We start from the raw sequence: 17,581 nt of genomic DNA on the forward strand, positions 1-17,581 counted from the left end.
AACTCCTTCCACTACCAGCATCCCTTCATCATCTACTGCTTCTTCAACTACAATCAAGCCAACAACAACCTCTACAACTTCCACTTCCATCACCCCATCAACATCGTCTACTGATACTTCCACTACCAGCACAATTGCAAAAACTACCAGCACCCCATCATCATCTACTACTCATTCAACTACAATCACACCAACAATGTCTACTGATTCTAACACTAGCAGCACAACTGATTCCACTACCAGCATGACTTCAGCATCTACTGCTTCTTCAACTACAATCAAGCCAACAACAACCTCTACAACTTCCACTTCCATCACCCCATCAACATTGTCTACTGATATTACCACTACCAGCACAACTGCAAAACCTACCAGCACCCCATCATCATCTACTACTCATTCAACTACAATCACACCAACATCATCCACTACAACTTCCACTACCAACACCCCATCAATATCCTCTACTGATTCTACCACTACCAGCACAACTTCTTCCACTACCAGCACCCCATCATCATCTACTACTCCTTCTACTACAACAACCACATCAACATCCTCTTCTGATTCTACCGCTACCAGCACAACTCCTTCCACTACCAGCATGCCTTCATCATCTACTGCTTCTTCAACTACAATCAAGCCAACAACAACCTCTACAACTTCCACTTCCATCACCCCATCAACATTGTCTAATGATATTACCACTAGCAGCACAACTTCTTCTACTACCAGCACCCCATCATCATCTACTGCTCCTTCAACTACAATCAAGCCAGCAACCTCTCAAACTTCCACTACCATCACCCCATCAACATCGTCTACTGATTCTACCACTACCAGCACAACTTCTTTCACTACCATCACCCCATCATCATCTACTACTCCTTCCACTACAACGACCACATCAACATCATCTTCTGATACCACCACTACCAGCACAATTCCTTCCACTACCAGCATGCCTTCATCATCTACTGCTTCTTCAACTACAATCAAGCCAACAACAACCTCTACAACTTCCACTTCCATCACCCCATCAACATTGTCTACTGATATTACCACTACCAGCACAACTGCAAAACCTACCAGCACCCCATCATCATCTACTACTCATTCAACTACAATCACACCAACATCATCCACTACAACTTCCACTACCAACACCCCATCAATATCCTCTACTGATTCTACCACTGCCAGCACAACTTCTTCCACTACCAGCACCCCATCATCATCTACTACTCCTTCTACTACAACAACCACATCAACATCCTCTTCTGATTCTACCGCTACCAGCACAACTCCTTCCACTACCAGCATCCCTTCATCATCTACTGCTTCTTCAACTACAATCAAGCCAACAACAACCTCTACAACTTCCACTTCCATCACCCCATCAACATTGTCTAATGATATTACCACTAGCAGCACAACTTCTACTACCAGCACCCCATCATCATCTAATGCTCCTTCAACTACAATCAAGCCAGCAACCTCTCAAACTTCCACTACCATCACCCCATCAACATCGTCTACTGATTCTACCACTACCAGCACAACTTCTTCCACTACCATCACCCCATCATCATCTACTACTCCTTCCACTACAACGACCACATCAACATCATCTTCTGATACCACCACTACCAGCACAATTCCTTCCACTACCAGCATGCCTTCATCATCTACTGCTTCTTCAACTACAATCAAGCCAACAACAACCTCTACAACTTCCACTTCAATCACCCCATCAACATTGTCTACTGATATTACCACTACCAGCACAACTGCAAAACCTACCAGCACCCCATCATCATCTACTACTCATTCAACTACAATCACACCAACATCATCCACTACAACTTCCACTACCAACACCCCATCAATATCCTCTACTGATTCTACCACTACCAGCACAACTTCTTCCACTACCAGCACCCCATCATCATCTACTACTCCTTCTACTACAACAACCACATCAACATCCTCTTCTGATTCTATCGCTACCAGCACAACTCCTTCCACTACCAGCATCCCTTCATCATCTACTGCTTCTTCAACTACAATCAAGCCAACAACAACCTCTACAACTTCCACTTCCATCACCCCATCAACATTGTCTAATGATATTACCACTAGCAGCACAACTTCTTCTACTACCAGCACCCCATCATCATCTACTGCTCCTTCAACTACAATCAAGCCAGCAACCTCTCAAACTTCCACTACCATCACCCCATCAACATCGTCTACTGATTCTACCACTACCAGCACAACTTCTTCCACTACCATCACCCCATCATCATCTACTACTCCTTCCACTACAACGACCACATCAACATCATCTTCTGATACCACCACTACCAGCACAATTCCTTCCACTACCAGCATGCCTTCATCATCTACTGCTTCTTCAACTACAATCAAGCCAACAACAACCTCTACAACTTCCACTTCCATCACCCCATCAACATTGTCTACTGATATTACCACTACCAGCACAACTGCAAAACCTACCAGCACCCCATCATCTTCTACTACTCATTCAACTACAATCACACCAACATCATCCACTACAACTTCTACTACCAACACCCCATCAATATCCTCTACTGATTCTACCACTACCAGCACAACTTCTTCCACTACCAGCACCCCATCATCATCTACTACTCCTTCTACTACAACAACCACATCAACATCCTCTTCTGATTCTACCGCTACCAGCACAACTCCTTCCACTACCAGCATCCCTTCATCATCTACTGCTTCTTCAACTACAATCAAGCCAACAACAACCTCTACAACTTCCACTTCCATCACCCCATCAACATTGTCTAATGATATTACCACTAGCAGCACAACTTCTTCTACTACCAGCACCCCATCATCATCTACTGCTCCTTCAACTACAATCAAGCCAGCAACCTCTCAAACTTCCACTACCATCACCCCATCAACATCGTCTACTGATTCTACCACTACCAGCACAACTTCTTCCACTACCATCACCCCATCATCATCTACTACTCCTTCCACTACAACGACCACATCAACATCATCTTCTGATACCACCACTACCAGCACAATTCCTTCCACTACCAGCATGCCTTCATCATCTACTGCTTCTTCAACTACAATCAAGCCAACAACAACCTCTACAACTTCCACTTCCATCACCCCATCAACATTGTCTACTGATATTACCACTACCAGCACAACTGCAAAACCTACCAGCACCCCATCATCTTCTACTACTCATTCAACTACAATCACACCAACATCATCCACTACAACTTCCACTACCAACACCCCATCAATATCCTCTACTGATTCTACCACTACCAGCACAACTTCTTCCACTACCAGCACCCCATCATCATCTACTACTCCTTCTACTACAACAACCACATCAACATCCTCTTCTGATTCTACCGCTACCAGCACAACTCCTTCCACTACCAGCATCCCTTCATCATCTACTGCTTCTTCAACTACAATCAAGCCAACAACAACCTCTACAACTTCCACTTCCATCACACCATCAACATTGTCTAATGATATTACCACTAGCAGCACAACTTCTTCTACTACCAGCACCCCATCATCATCTACTGCTCCTTCAACTACAATCAAGCCAGCAACCTCTCAAACTTCCACTACCATCACCCCATCAACATCGTCTACTGATTCTACCACTACCAGCACAACTTCTTCCACTACCATCACCCCATCATCATCTACTACTCCTTCCACTACAACGACCACATCAACATCATCTTCTGATACCACCACTACCAGCACAATTCCTTCCACTACCAGCATGCCTTCATCATCTACTGCTTCTTCAACTACAATCAAGCCAACAACAACCTCTACAACTTCCACTTCCATCACCCCATCAACATTGTCTACTGATATTACCACTACCAGCACAACTGCAAAACCTACCAGCACCCCATCATCTTCTACTACTCATTCAACTACAATCACACCAACATCATCCACTACAACTTCCACTACCAACACCCCATCAATATCCTCTACTGATTCTACCACTACCAGCACAACTTCTTCCACTACCAGCACCCCATCATCATCTACTACTCCTTCTACTACAACAACCACATCAACATCCTCTTCTGATTCTACCGCTACCAGCACAACTCCTTCCACTACCAGCATCCCTTCATCATCTACTGCTTCTTCAACTACAATCAAGCCAACAACAACCTCTACAACTTCCACTTCCATCACACCATCAACATTGTCTAATGATATTACCACTAGCAGCACAACTTCTTCTACTACCAGCACCCCATCATCATCTACTGCTCCTTCAACTACAATCAAGCCAGCAACCTCTCAAACTTCCACTACCATCACCCCATCAACATCGTCTACTGATTCTACCACTACCAGCACAACTTCTTCCACTACCATCACCCCATCATCATCTACTACTCCTTCCACTACAACGACCACATCAACATCATCTTCTGATACCACCACTACCAGCACAATTCCTTCCACTACCAGCATGCCTTCATCATCTACTGCTTCTTCAACTACAATCAAGCCAACAACAACCTCTACAACTTCCACTTCCATCACCCCATCAACATTGTCTACTGATATTACCACTACCAGCACAACTGCAAAACCTACCAGCACCCCATCATCTTCTACTACTCATTCAACTACAATCACACCAACATCATCCACTACAACTTCCACTACCAACACCCCATCAATATCCTCTACTGATTCTACCACTACCAGCACAACTTCTTCCACTACCAGCACCCCATCATCATCTACTACTCCTTCTACTACAACAACCACATCAACATCCTCTTCTGATTCTACCGCTACCAGCACAACTCCTTCCACTACCAGCATCCCTTCATCATCTACTGCTTCTTCAACTACAATCAAGCCAACAACAACCTCTACAACTTCCACTTCCATCACCCCATCAACATTGTCTAATGATATTACCACTAGCAGCACAACTTCTTCTACTACCAGCACCCCATCATCATCTACTGCTCCTTCAACTACAATCAAGCCAACAACAAACTCTACAACTTCCACTACCAACACCCCATCAACATCATCTACTGATACTACCACTACCAGCACAATTGCAAAAATTACCAGCACCCCATCATCAACTACTGCTCATTCAACTACAATCACACCAACAACATCCTCCACTACAACTTCCACTACCATCACCCCATCAACATCCTCTATTGATTCTACCACTACCAGCACAACTGTAAACGATACCAGCACCTCATCATCATCTACTACTCCTTCAACTACAACGACCACATCAACATCCTCTAATGATTCTACCACTAACAGCACTACTCCTTCCACTACCAGCATGCCTTTATCATCTACTGCTTTTTTAACTACAATCAAGTCAACAGCAACCTCTACAACTTCCACTTCCATCACCCCATCAACATTGTCTACTGATATTACCACTGCCAGCACAACTGCAAAAACTACAAAAACCCCATCATCATCTACTTCTCCTTCCATTACAACCACCACATCAAAATCCTCTACTGATACAACTACTACCAGCACAACTGCTACAACTACCAGCACCCCATCATCATCTACTGCTCATTCAACTACAATCACACCAACAACATCCTCCACTACAACTTCCACTACCATCACCCCATCAACATCCTCTATTGATTCTACCACTACCAGCACAACTGCAACCACTACCAGCACCCCGTCATCATCTATCACTCCTTCAACTGCCACCAACTCATCAACATCCTCTACTGATTCTACCACTGCCAGCACAACACCTGCCACTACCAACTCCCCATCAACAGCCTCTATTGATACTACCACTACCAGCACCCTGTCATCATCTACGACTCCTTTAACTGCCACAACCTCATCTACATCCTCTACTAATTCTACCACTACCAGCACAACAGAAACCACTACCAACTCCCCATCATCATCTATCACTCCTTTAACTGCCACCACCTCATCAACATCCTCTACTACTCCTTCCACAACAATCACTCCATCAACCTTCTCTACATCAACTTCCACTACCATCACCCCATCAACATCCTCTACTGATACGACTACTACCAACACCTTCTCATCATCTACCACTCCTTTAACTGCTACAACCTCATCTACATCCTCTACTGATTATACCACTACCAGCACAACAGAAACCACTACCAGCACACCATCATCATCTATCACTCCTTTAACTGCCACCACCTCATCAACATCCTCTACTACTCCTTCCACAACAATCACTCCATCAACCTTCTCTACATCAACTTCCACTACCATCACCCCATCAACATCCTCTACTGATACTACCACTACCAGCACCCCATCATCATCTATCACTCCTTCAACTGGCACCACCCCATCAACATCCTCTACTGATTCTACCACTACCAGCACAACTGCTCCAACATCCAGCACCCCATCATCATCTACTGCTCCTTCAACTGCCACCACCTTATCAACATCCTCTTCTGATTCTACCACTACCAGCACAACTGTAACCGATACCAGCACCTCATCATCATCTACTACTCCTTCAAGTACAATCAAGCCAACAACAACCTCTACTACAACTTCCAGTACCATCAACCCATCAACATCCTCTATTGATTTTACCACTACCAGCACAACTCCTTCCACTACCAGCACTTCATCAACATCTACCACTCCTTCTACTGCTCCAACCTCATTTACATCCTCTACTGACTCTACCACTGCCAGCACAACAGTAACCACTACCAGCTCCCCATCATCATCATCTACTACTCCTTCAACTACAGGCATGCCAACATCCTCTACTACAACTTCCACTACCATCACCCCATCAACATCCTCTACTGATTCTACCACTACCAGCACAACTGCTACGGCTACCAGCAACCCGTCAACATCCCCTACTGATACTACCACTACCATCACAACTGCAACCACTACCATCTCCCCGTCATCATCTACCACTCCTTCAACTGCCACCACCTCATCAACATCCTCTATTGATTCTACCACTACCAGCACAACTGCAACCACTACCAGCTCCCTATCATCATCTACTTCTCCTTCAACTACAATCACACCAACAACATCCTACACTACAACTTCCACTACCATCACCCCATCATCTACTGCTCCTTCAACTACAATCAAGCCAACAACCTCTACAACTTCCACTACCATCACCCCATCAACATCTTCTACTGATTCTACCACTACCAGCACAACTCCTTTCACTACCAGCACCCCATCATCATCTACTGCTCCTTCAACTACAATCAAGCCAACAACCTCTACAACTTCCACTACCAACACCCCATCAACATCATCTACTGATACTACCACTACCAGCACAATTGCAAAAACTACCAGCACCCCATCATCAACTACTGCTCATTCAACTACAATCACACCAACAACATCCTCCACTACAACTTCCACTACCATCACCCCATCAACATCCTCTATTGATTCTACCACTACCAGCACAACTGTAAACGATACCAGCACCTCATCATCATCTACTACTCCTTCAACTACAACGACCACATCAACATCCTCTAATGATTCTACCACTAACAGCACTACTCCTTCCACTACCAGCATGCCTTTATCATCTACTGCTTTTTTAACTACAATCAAGTCAACAGCAACCTCTACAACTTCCACTTCCATCACCCCATCAACATTGTCTACTGATATTACCACTGCCAGCACAACTGCAAAAACTACAAAAACCCCATCATCATCTACTTCTCCTTCCATTACAACCACCACATCAAAATCCTCTACTGATACAACTACTACCAGCACAACTGCTACAACTACCAGCACCCCATCATCATCTACTGCTCATTCAACTACAATCACACCAACAACATCCTCCACTACAACTTCCACTACCATCACCCCATCAACATCCTCTATTGATTCTACCACTACCAGCACAACTGCAACCACTACCAGCACCCCGTCATCATCTATCACTCCTTCAACTGCCACCAACTCATCAACATCCTCTACTGATTCTACCACTGCCAGCACAACACCTGCCACTACCAACTCCCCATCAACAGCCTCTATTGATACTACCACTACCAGCACCCTGTCATCATCTACGACTCCTTTAACTGCCACAACCTCATCTACATCCTCTACTGATTCTACCACTACCAGCACAACAGAAACCACTACCAACTCCCCATCATCATCTATCACTCCTTTAACTGCCACCACCTCATCAACATCCTCTACTACTCCTTCCACAACAATCACTCCATCAACCTTCTCTACATCAACTTCCACTACCATCACCCCATCAACATCCTCTACTGATACTACCACTACCAGCACCCCATCATCATCTATCACTCCTTCAACTGGCACCACCCCATCAACATCCTCTACTGATTCTACCACTACCAGCACAACTGCTCCAACATCCAGCACCCCATCATCATCTACTGCTCCTTCAACTGCCACCACCTTATCAACATCCTCTTCTGATTCTACCACTACCAGCACAACTGTAACCGATACCAGCACCTCATCATCATCTACTACTCCTTCAAGTACAATCAAGCCAACAACAACCTCTACTACAACTTCCAGTACCATCAACCCATCAACATCCTCTATTGATTTTACCACTACCAGCACAACTCCTTCCACTACCAGCACTTCATCAACATCTACCACTCCTTCTACTGCTCCAACCTCATTTACATCCTCTACTGACTCTACCACTGCCAGCACAACAGTAACCACTACCAGCTCCCCATCATCATCATCTACTACTCCTTCAACTACAGGCATGCCAACATCCTCTACTACAACTTCCACTACCATCACCCCATCAACATCCTCTACTGATTCTACCACTACCAGCACAACTGCTACGGCTACCAGCAACCCGTCAACATCCCCTACTGATACTACCACTACCATCACAACTGCAACCACTACCATCTCCCCGTCATCATCTACCACTCCTTCAACTGCCACCACCTCATCAACATCCTCTATTGATTCTACCACTACCAGCACAACTGCAACCACTACCAGCTCCCTATCATCATCTACTTCTCCTTCAACTACAATCACACCAACAACATCCTACACTACAACTTCCACTACCATCACCCCATCATCTACTGCTCCTTCAACTACAATCAAGCCAACAACCTCTACAACTTCCACTACCATCACCCCATCAACATCTTCTACTGATTCTACCACTACCAGCACAACTCCTTTCACTACCAGCACCCCATCATCATCTACTGCTCCTTCAACTACAATCAAGCCAACAACAAACTCTACAACTTCCACTACCAACACCCCATCAACATCATCTACTGATACTACCACTACCAGCACAATTGCAAAAACTACCAGCACCCCATCATCAACTACTGCTCATTCAACTACAATCACACCAACAACATCCTCCACTACAACTTCCACTACCATCACCCCATCAACATCCTCTATTGATTCTACCACTACCAGCACAACTGTAAACGATACCAGCACCTCATCATCATCTACTACTCCTTCAACTACAACGACCACATCAACATCCTCTAATGATTCTACCACTAACAGCACTACTCCTTCCACTACCAGCATGCCTTTATCATCTACTGCTTTTTTAACTACAATCAAGTCAACAGCAACCTCTACAACTTCCACTTCCATCACCCCATCAACATTGTCTACTGATATTACCACTGCCAGCACAACTGCAAAAACTACAAAAACCCCATCATCATCTACTTCTCCTTCCATTACAACCACCACATCAAAATCCTCTACTGATACAACTACTACCAGCACAACTGCTACAACTACCAGCACCCCATCATCATCTACTGCTCATTCAACTACAATCACACCAACAACATCCTCCACTACAACTTCCACTACCATCACCCCATCAACATCCTCTATTGATTCTACCACTACCAGCACAACTGCAACCACTACCAGCACCCCGTCATCATCTATCACTCCTTCAACTGCCACCAACTCATCAACATCCTCTACTGATTCTACCACTGCCAGCACAACACCTGCCACTACCAACTCCCCATCAACAGCCTCTATTGATACTACCACTACCAGCACCCTGTCATCATCTACGACTCCTTTAACTGCCACAACCTCATCTACATCCTCTACTGATTCTACCACTACCAGCACAACAGAAACCACTACCAACTCCCCATCATCATCTATCACTCCTTTAACTGCCACCACCTCATCAACATCCTCTACTACTCCTTCCACAACAATCACTCCATCAACCTTCTCTACATCAACTTCCACTACCATCACCCCATCAACATCCTCTACTGATACGACTACTACCAACACCTTCTCATCATCTACCACTCCTTTAACTGCCACAACCTCATCTACATCCTCTACTGATTATACCACTACCAGCACAACAGAAACCACTACCAGCACACCATCATCATCTATCACTCCTTTAACTGCCACCACCTCATCAACATCCTCTACTACTCCTTCCACAACAATCACTCCATCAACCTTCTCTACATCAACTTCCACTACCATCACCCCATCAACATCCTCTACTGATACTACCACTACCAGCACCCCATCATCATCTATCACTCCTTCAACTGGCACCACCTCATCAACATCCTCTACTGATTCTACCACTACCAGCACAACTGCTCCAACATCCAGCACCCCATCATCATCTACTGCTCCTTCAACTGCCACCACCTTATCAACATCCTCTTCTGATTCTACCACTACCAGCACAACTGTAACCGATACCAGCACCTCATCATCATCTACTACTCCTTCAAGTACAATCAAGCCAACAACAACCTCTACTACAACTTCCAGTACCATCAACCCATCAACATCCTCTATTGATTTTACCACTACCAGCACAACTCCTTCCACTACCAGCACTTCATCAACATCTACCACTCCTTCTACTGCTCCAACCTCATTTACATCCTCTACTGATTCTACCACTGCCAGCACAACAGTAACCACTACCAGCTCCCCATCATCATCATCTACTACTCCTTCAACTACAGGCATGCCAACATCCTCTACTACAACTTCCACTACCATCACCCCATCAACATCCTCTACTGATTCTACCACTACCAGCACAACTGCTACGGCTACCAGCAACCCGTCAACATCCCCTACTGATACTACCACTACCATCACAACTGCAACCACTACCATCTCCCCGTCATCATCTACCACTCCTTCAACTGCCACCACCTCATCAACATCCTCTATTGATTCTACCACTACCAGCACAACTGCAACCACTACCAGCTCCCTATCATCATCTACTTCTCCTTCAACTACAATCACACCAACAACATCCTCTACTACAACTTCCATTACCTTCACCCAATCAACATCCTTTAGTGAATCTACAACTACCAGCACAACTGCTACAGCTACCAGCAACCCGTCAACATCCCCTACTGATACTACCACTACCATCAAAACTGCAACCACTACCATCTCCCCGTCATCATCTACCACTCCTTCAACTGCCAACACCTCATCAACATCCTCTACTGATTCTACCACTGCCAGTACAACTCCTACCACTACCAACACCCCATCAATAGCCTCTATTGATACTAACACTACTAGCTCCCCATCAACATCTACCACTCTTTTAACTGCCACAACCTCATCTACATCCGCTACTGATTCTACCACTACCAGCACCCCATCTACAATCACGCCAACATTCTCTACAACTTCCACTACCGTTACCCCATCTACATCCTCTACTGATTCTACCACTACCAGCACAACTGCTACCACTACTAGCACCCCATCGTCATCTACTATAACTTCCACTACCATCACTTCATCAACATCCTCTGCTGATATTATCACTACCATCACTACTCCCACCTCTACCCCATCATCATCTAGTCTTCCTTCCACTACATTTACTACCACCACCCCATCAACATCCTCTACTGCCACTACCACTACCAGCACTACTCCTACCACACCATCATCATCTAGTCTTACCACTAATCCAAACAGCCCAGAGGTAATTTCTTCAAGTCAGCTGATCATTATTTTATTTATTCTATACCAGCATTGTGAATTTCCTTTAATCTTGTTTTAATCCTGTTCTCCTCACAGGCGTTAGCTGCAGAAATAGCAAACATTCATCCTTTGACCCAAGCCATCATCCTGTCACTTGGCAACCTAAGCATCTTCCTGACAGAGGGACAGATACGCTCCACACCGCCTGCTGTCATAAACAGTTCTTTCCCCATTCTCAGCAAGGTCACTGGCTGGAACCAAGGTCAGGCCAACGCCCTCATCCAGAGTGTTGTTAGTGCAGGCTTCAGTGTAAGTGTACAGTACAGCATCATACACAATACATGCTCCTTGCACAAGGAGCAGGGCAACTCTATAACAACCACTATTGGTTATCTTAGAGATATATTCTAACAGGATTTTTTGATTGACAGATCAACAGTGCCTCTGCCCTTCTGGCTGTGGGCACAGCCATTGGAGGTGTTTCCACAGCAACCTTGTCCAGCATTCCATCCTCTCAGATTCTGACTGTATCCCAGAATCCAACATTCATCAACAACATTCAGATAGCACCAACGATTCTGCAAGAGACATTTGTTCAGAAAGTATGCACACATACATGCAGGAACATGCACGCACACACATTCTGAAACCTCTGTTGAACACCATCATTCCTGCCAGAAATATACATGAAATATGCACTCACACAATCAATACAGAAAATGTAAGCTACTGTAGCAATACTGATTAATAATGAATTATTATAAAGGGCACCACCCTGATTTGCTGGGAAATATGTTTTTATAACTGGATCGGTTAGTGAATTCCAAAGGTGATGCTTTATGGTTAGGAATGCATCAAGCAAAACAGCAAAGACCATAAACAGGGGCCCTCTGTCTTGATGGAAGCCATAATTCCTCATAGCAAGGCCTTAATGACTTAATTTCCTAAGTCCTGTGAGCCCTGTGTATTGGTTTTGGAATGGAAAACAGGTCATATAATGTAGGGTTAGGGTTACTGTTTGGGTTGTTAGGGTCAGTCAAAAATGAAACTGCAACAGGGAGTTTGAATAGTCATTCTATTATAATAATATAATTATTCTAATTATTATATTCATTATAATCATTCTATTATCTTCTAATAGTCATTATACACACTACTAAGTACAGATGCCAGTAGTACAAAAGTCACCAGATACCATATGTGTAAAAGTGTGCAGGCAGAAGCAACATTAATAAATAATTTTTAAATTACCTAGAACTGAATCTTGTGAGACCATCTTACATAATTGCAGTTAGAGGGAGTCCCATGTCAGGATGGTCACGTTGGCCCTGGCTCCTCCTGCATTCTCTGTGTGCATATACACTATACTGCCAAAAGTATCCTTCACTCACCTTCCTTGACTCACATATGAGCTTAAGTGACATCCCATTTCTAATCTATAGGGTTCAATATGATGTTGGTCCACCCTTTGAAGCTAGAACAGCTTAAACTCTTCTGGGAAGGCTGTCCACAAGGTTTAGGAGTGTGTTTATGGGGATCTTTGAACATTCTTCCAGAAGCACATTTGTGAGGTCACATACTGATTTTGGACAAGAAGGCCTGATTCTCTGTCTCCGCTTTAATTCATCCCAAAAATGTTCTATTGGGTTGAGGTCAGGACTCTGTGCAGGCCTGTCAAGTTCATCCACATCAGACTCTGTCATCCATGTTTGCTTTGTGCACTGGTGCTCAGTCATGTTGGAAGAGGAAGGCTCCAAACATGCCAAGGTGCTTAATATTGTACACCTGCGGCATTGGAAGTGATTGGAACATCTGATTCCAATAGTTTGGATGGGAGAGCGAATACTTTTGGCAATATAGTCTATATTCATGCATCTGGGTGTGTACGTGTTCGTCAGCGTTATTTATTTCACCCGTCTCTCGTCTTGTTAATGTTATATGTTGCATGTGTTTGTAGTTAGCCTCTGTGTATTTAAGTGTAAATATTATCTATGTTTTTGTTGTACAACTGCATAAGCAACAATTTTAATTATTTCTGAAAAATCTATTAAAATCAAACCTATATAGATGGTTTTATTGGGGTCTTCTAGGTTAGGATTGGTCTATGTGGATCAGTAGTAGGTCAACCAACTAAGATTAAACTAATCTAGGATAGAGAGTTCTGAATGAGTGCATTGAGATAAAAGATTGGCTATCACATATACTGCATACAGTGGAACAAGCAAAATAAAAATAATTAATTTACCTAAAACATTTTTTTAAGGCCAAGAATTCCTTTTTAGGATTCAAAGCAAAATGTAAAGCTTTTCTTCTTTTGGTGAGAGTACAGCAGTACAGTTCATAATGTCACGTTGAGGACCCCGGCCCCTCCCTTTTGGGCGTGTGTAAACGTTGTCCACGTGCTTTGTCTGCGTCCGTGTATATACGTGGTTAGGGTTTTGTTGTGTGATTAATAAGTCTCACCTGTGAATCGTCTCGTGATCACGTGGGGCTAATGTGGTTTGTCTATTTAATGTGCGCTCGCGCAGTGTCCTGTGCTCGTCGTTGTCTATGTCTGCACGTTGTGCTGCTTGTATGAGTGTTTATCGTGCGCTATTGCGCAATATCTGTTTAAAAATAAAAGTGACGTCTGTCGCCACAAGAGGGATTCGTGTCTCATCCTTCACCACGACCCCATCGTCACAGAACGACGAGCCGTCCTGAGACACCAAGATCATGCCTGGCTACGCCACCCGGCAGAAGAAGGCAAAGCGCCCAAGCAAACGACATCACCACGCTTCGTCCTCCCCCTCGCGCCGCGGCTCTACGTCGACTCTGGCACAGAGAAAGCGGGAGGAGGACACCCCCCCGTGCCAAGAAGCCACACCGTCGGTCGAGGAGCTGGAGAAGGACCCGGTGTGTGCCTACCAACTGGCCACAGCCCGGGGGCTCGAACTAAAGGACCCCGAGCTGGCGGAGATGCTCCGCGAGGGGGTGGTGCGTATATAGAGGGAGCGACACCTTGCTCCTTCTCGCGCCACCTCGCCGCTGCAGGTAGGCGTAATCGCGTCCACCCCGGAGGTGGAATTCGGGGAGGAGGATTCTGAGGGGGAGGAGCAGGAAGAAGAGGAGGCGTATTCCCCTTCGGTAGGCGACGCCTCCACCATTGACTATGGTGGCGAGGAGGAGGAGGCCTACCCCTCTTCGGATGACGACGCCTCCACCATTGACTATGTGGGCGAGGAGGAGGAGGCCTACCCCCCCTCGGTATGCGACGCGGTTCCCGAGGACTACGGCGAGGAGGAGGAGGAGTTTGAGGAGGAGGACTACCTTCCTCCGCCCGTAGGTCTCTCTCCCACCGTAGAGGAAGACGGGGAGGAGGAGGAAGGCTCCGATTTGGAGGGAGAGGAGGAGAGTCCGCTTCCCTCTGAGAGAGCAGTCGGGACTAGGAAAGGGGGTTCGGTGAAGTGTCCATCCTCCGACCGCTCCGGCGAAAGTGCAATGGACTGCTCCCGGGGTGGCAGCCCGGAGCAGTCCATGGAGTGGAGCCGGGGCACAGAGGAGGAGATGGACACAGAGGAGGAGCTCCCTTGCGGCCCACAGGGCGCGTACGACAGCCGCGCTGTACAGGGCGCGTACGACAGCCGCGCTGCACAGGGCGCGTACGACGGCCGCGCTGCACAGGGCGCGTGCGACGGTCGTGCTGCACAGGGCGCGCGCGACAGACGCGCTGCACCGGGCGCGTCCGCCAGCCGCGCTGCACCCAGCGGAGGGTCCGCAGCAAAGGCTGGAGGAAGAACATCCCCTGTAGCAGCGCCTGCAGCTCCCGACCTCTCTCCCCTCCTAGCTCTCCTCCTGGCGCATAGCTGGGTCCCTGTTTCATGTTTTTGTGTACCAGTGTTCGTTAGTCTCCCCGTTTGTGTGCCTAACCCATTTTTCCCTCTCGTGCCACTTTGTGTAAACGTGCCTGTGTGTGTGTTTGTGAATGTTCCGTTTAATGTGTCTCCCGTCTTTTCCCCCGTCTTCCCAGGGAGGGTGTTCTAGGCGGTCCGTGGCGGACGCTTCACCAAGGGCAGTCACCTCCCAGACGCAGGACTGAGCGCGTCGGATCCGCCCATCGTCGTGGGTTCGGGGCACTCGGTCCTGTTGGCACCCCGGGACGGGTAGTGCCCTTGGAGGGGGCGTCTGTCACGTTGAGGACCCCGGCCCCTCCCTTTTGGGCGTGTGTAAACGTTGTCTACGTGCTTTGTCTGCGTCTGTGTATATACGTGGTTAGGGTTTTGTTGTGTGATTAATAAGTCTCACCTGTGAATCGTCTCGTGATTACGTGGGGTTAATGTGGTTTGTCTATTTAATGTGCACTCGCGCAGTGTCCTGTGCTCGTCGTTGTCTATGTCTGCACGTTGTGCTGCTTGTATGAGTGTTTATCGTGCGCTATTGCGCAATATCTGTTTAAAAATAAAAGTGACGTCTGTCGCCACAAGAGGGATTCGTGTCTCATCCTTCACCACGACCCCATCGTCACACATAAATTGGGACATCTACAAAGAACAGAGGGCTAATAATCTGAATTAATTAGAACTAATAATCTGAATTAATTAGAACTAATAATCTGAATTAATTAGGTAATTTGGGTGAATAAAGTAGGTAATGCTCTCCTTACATTTATATGTTTATGGAAAAAAATACTCTTTTAATCAAAGGCTGGCTACTAGTTAGACCAGAACATCTTAAAAGCTTTTCTTGTAAAGTGAAATTACAAGTGTTTCTACCCCTGGATGTAGATTATCTCTGTAGACAAGAGAGTGGAGAATGTTCCAGATGTCCTGGCCTCGTATATCCCTACTATGACGCTGGTGGCTCTGAGGCCTGTAGATGTTTCACTGATCAGCACAAAGTCCTGGAATAAAAAGCAGGTATAAAACATATACACTAACATGCTAAATAGATGTGGGTCATTTTTATTTTATTGTAATTACTTTTACACTAATACATGATGTAGTGCTTTCCAGCTGTCTTGGGCTTTGTGTAAAAACAAAATCAAATAAATATTCAAATATTTGTTGTTTTTTCTTTTGCTAGGCATCGGTCTTGTTTCACACAGTGGCCAGTGTCACCGATAACATGGAAAGGTAAGTTAAATCACACACACACACACACACACACAAACACCACACATCATGATCGTCATCATGATCAATGTTATCACACACACACACTTAGGGTATTCATGCAACATGCGAGTCTGTGTATGACTCAGAGAAAGTTTCAAAGTGTGTGTGTTTTCTGTTTCCAGTTTGCCAGTGTCATTACTCCAGGGATTTTCCAGCACCTCAGTTCATGATTTCCCTGTATCAAAAGTCAAACAGGTGGTGAAAGCCTGTCGTCCACTTCCAGGCAGGAGCAAGATCCCTCTGCAAGAATCACAGGTACACAGGCCGACATTCAGTCTGAT

At 45.6% G+C, this 17,581-nt stretch overlaps 1 protein-coding gene across 1 annotated transcript; it reads left to right on the forward strand.

The window, feature by feature from the left end:
- The first annotated feature begins 1,675 nt into the window (after positions 1-1,675).
- Positions 1,676-12,558, forward strand: LOC143484603 (uncharacterized). Its single transcript, XM_076983415.1, has 10 exons — positions 1,676-3,195; positions 5,113-5,165; positions 6,804-6,895; positions 7,229-7,347; positions 7,876-8,043; positions 8,299-8,646; positions 9,901-10,027; positions 11,092-11,150; positions 11,227-12,148; positions 12,244-12,558. The coding sequence occupies exons 1-10, from the start codon at positions 1,676-1,678 to the stop codon at positions 12,556-12,558; spliced, it is 3,723 nt and encodes a 1,240-aa protein (XP_076839530.1).
- Positions 12,559-17,581: the final 5,023 nt, after the last annotated feature.

Source organism: Brachyhypopomus gauderio, chromosome 20 (assembly GCF_052324685.1).
Source record: "Brachyhypopomus gauderio isolate BG-103 chromosome 20, BGAUD_0.2, whole genome shotgun sequence".
In the NCBI taxonomy this organism is placed as follows: domain Eukaryota; kingdom Metazoa; phylum Chordata; class Actinopteri; order Gymnotiformes; family Hypopomidae; genus Brachyhypopomus; species Brachyhypopomus gauderio.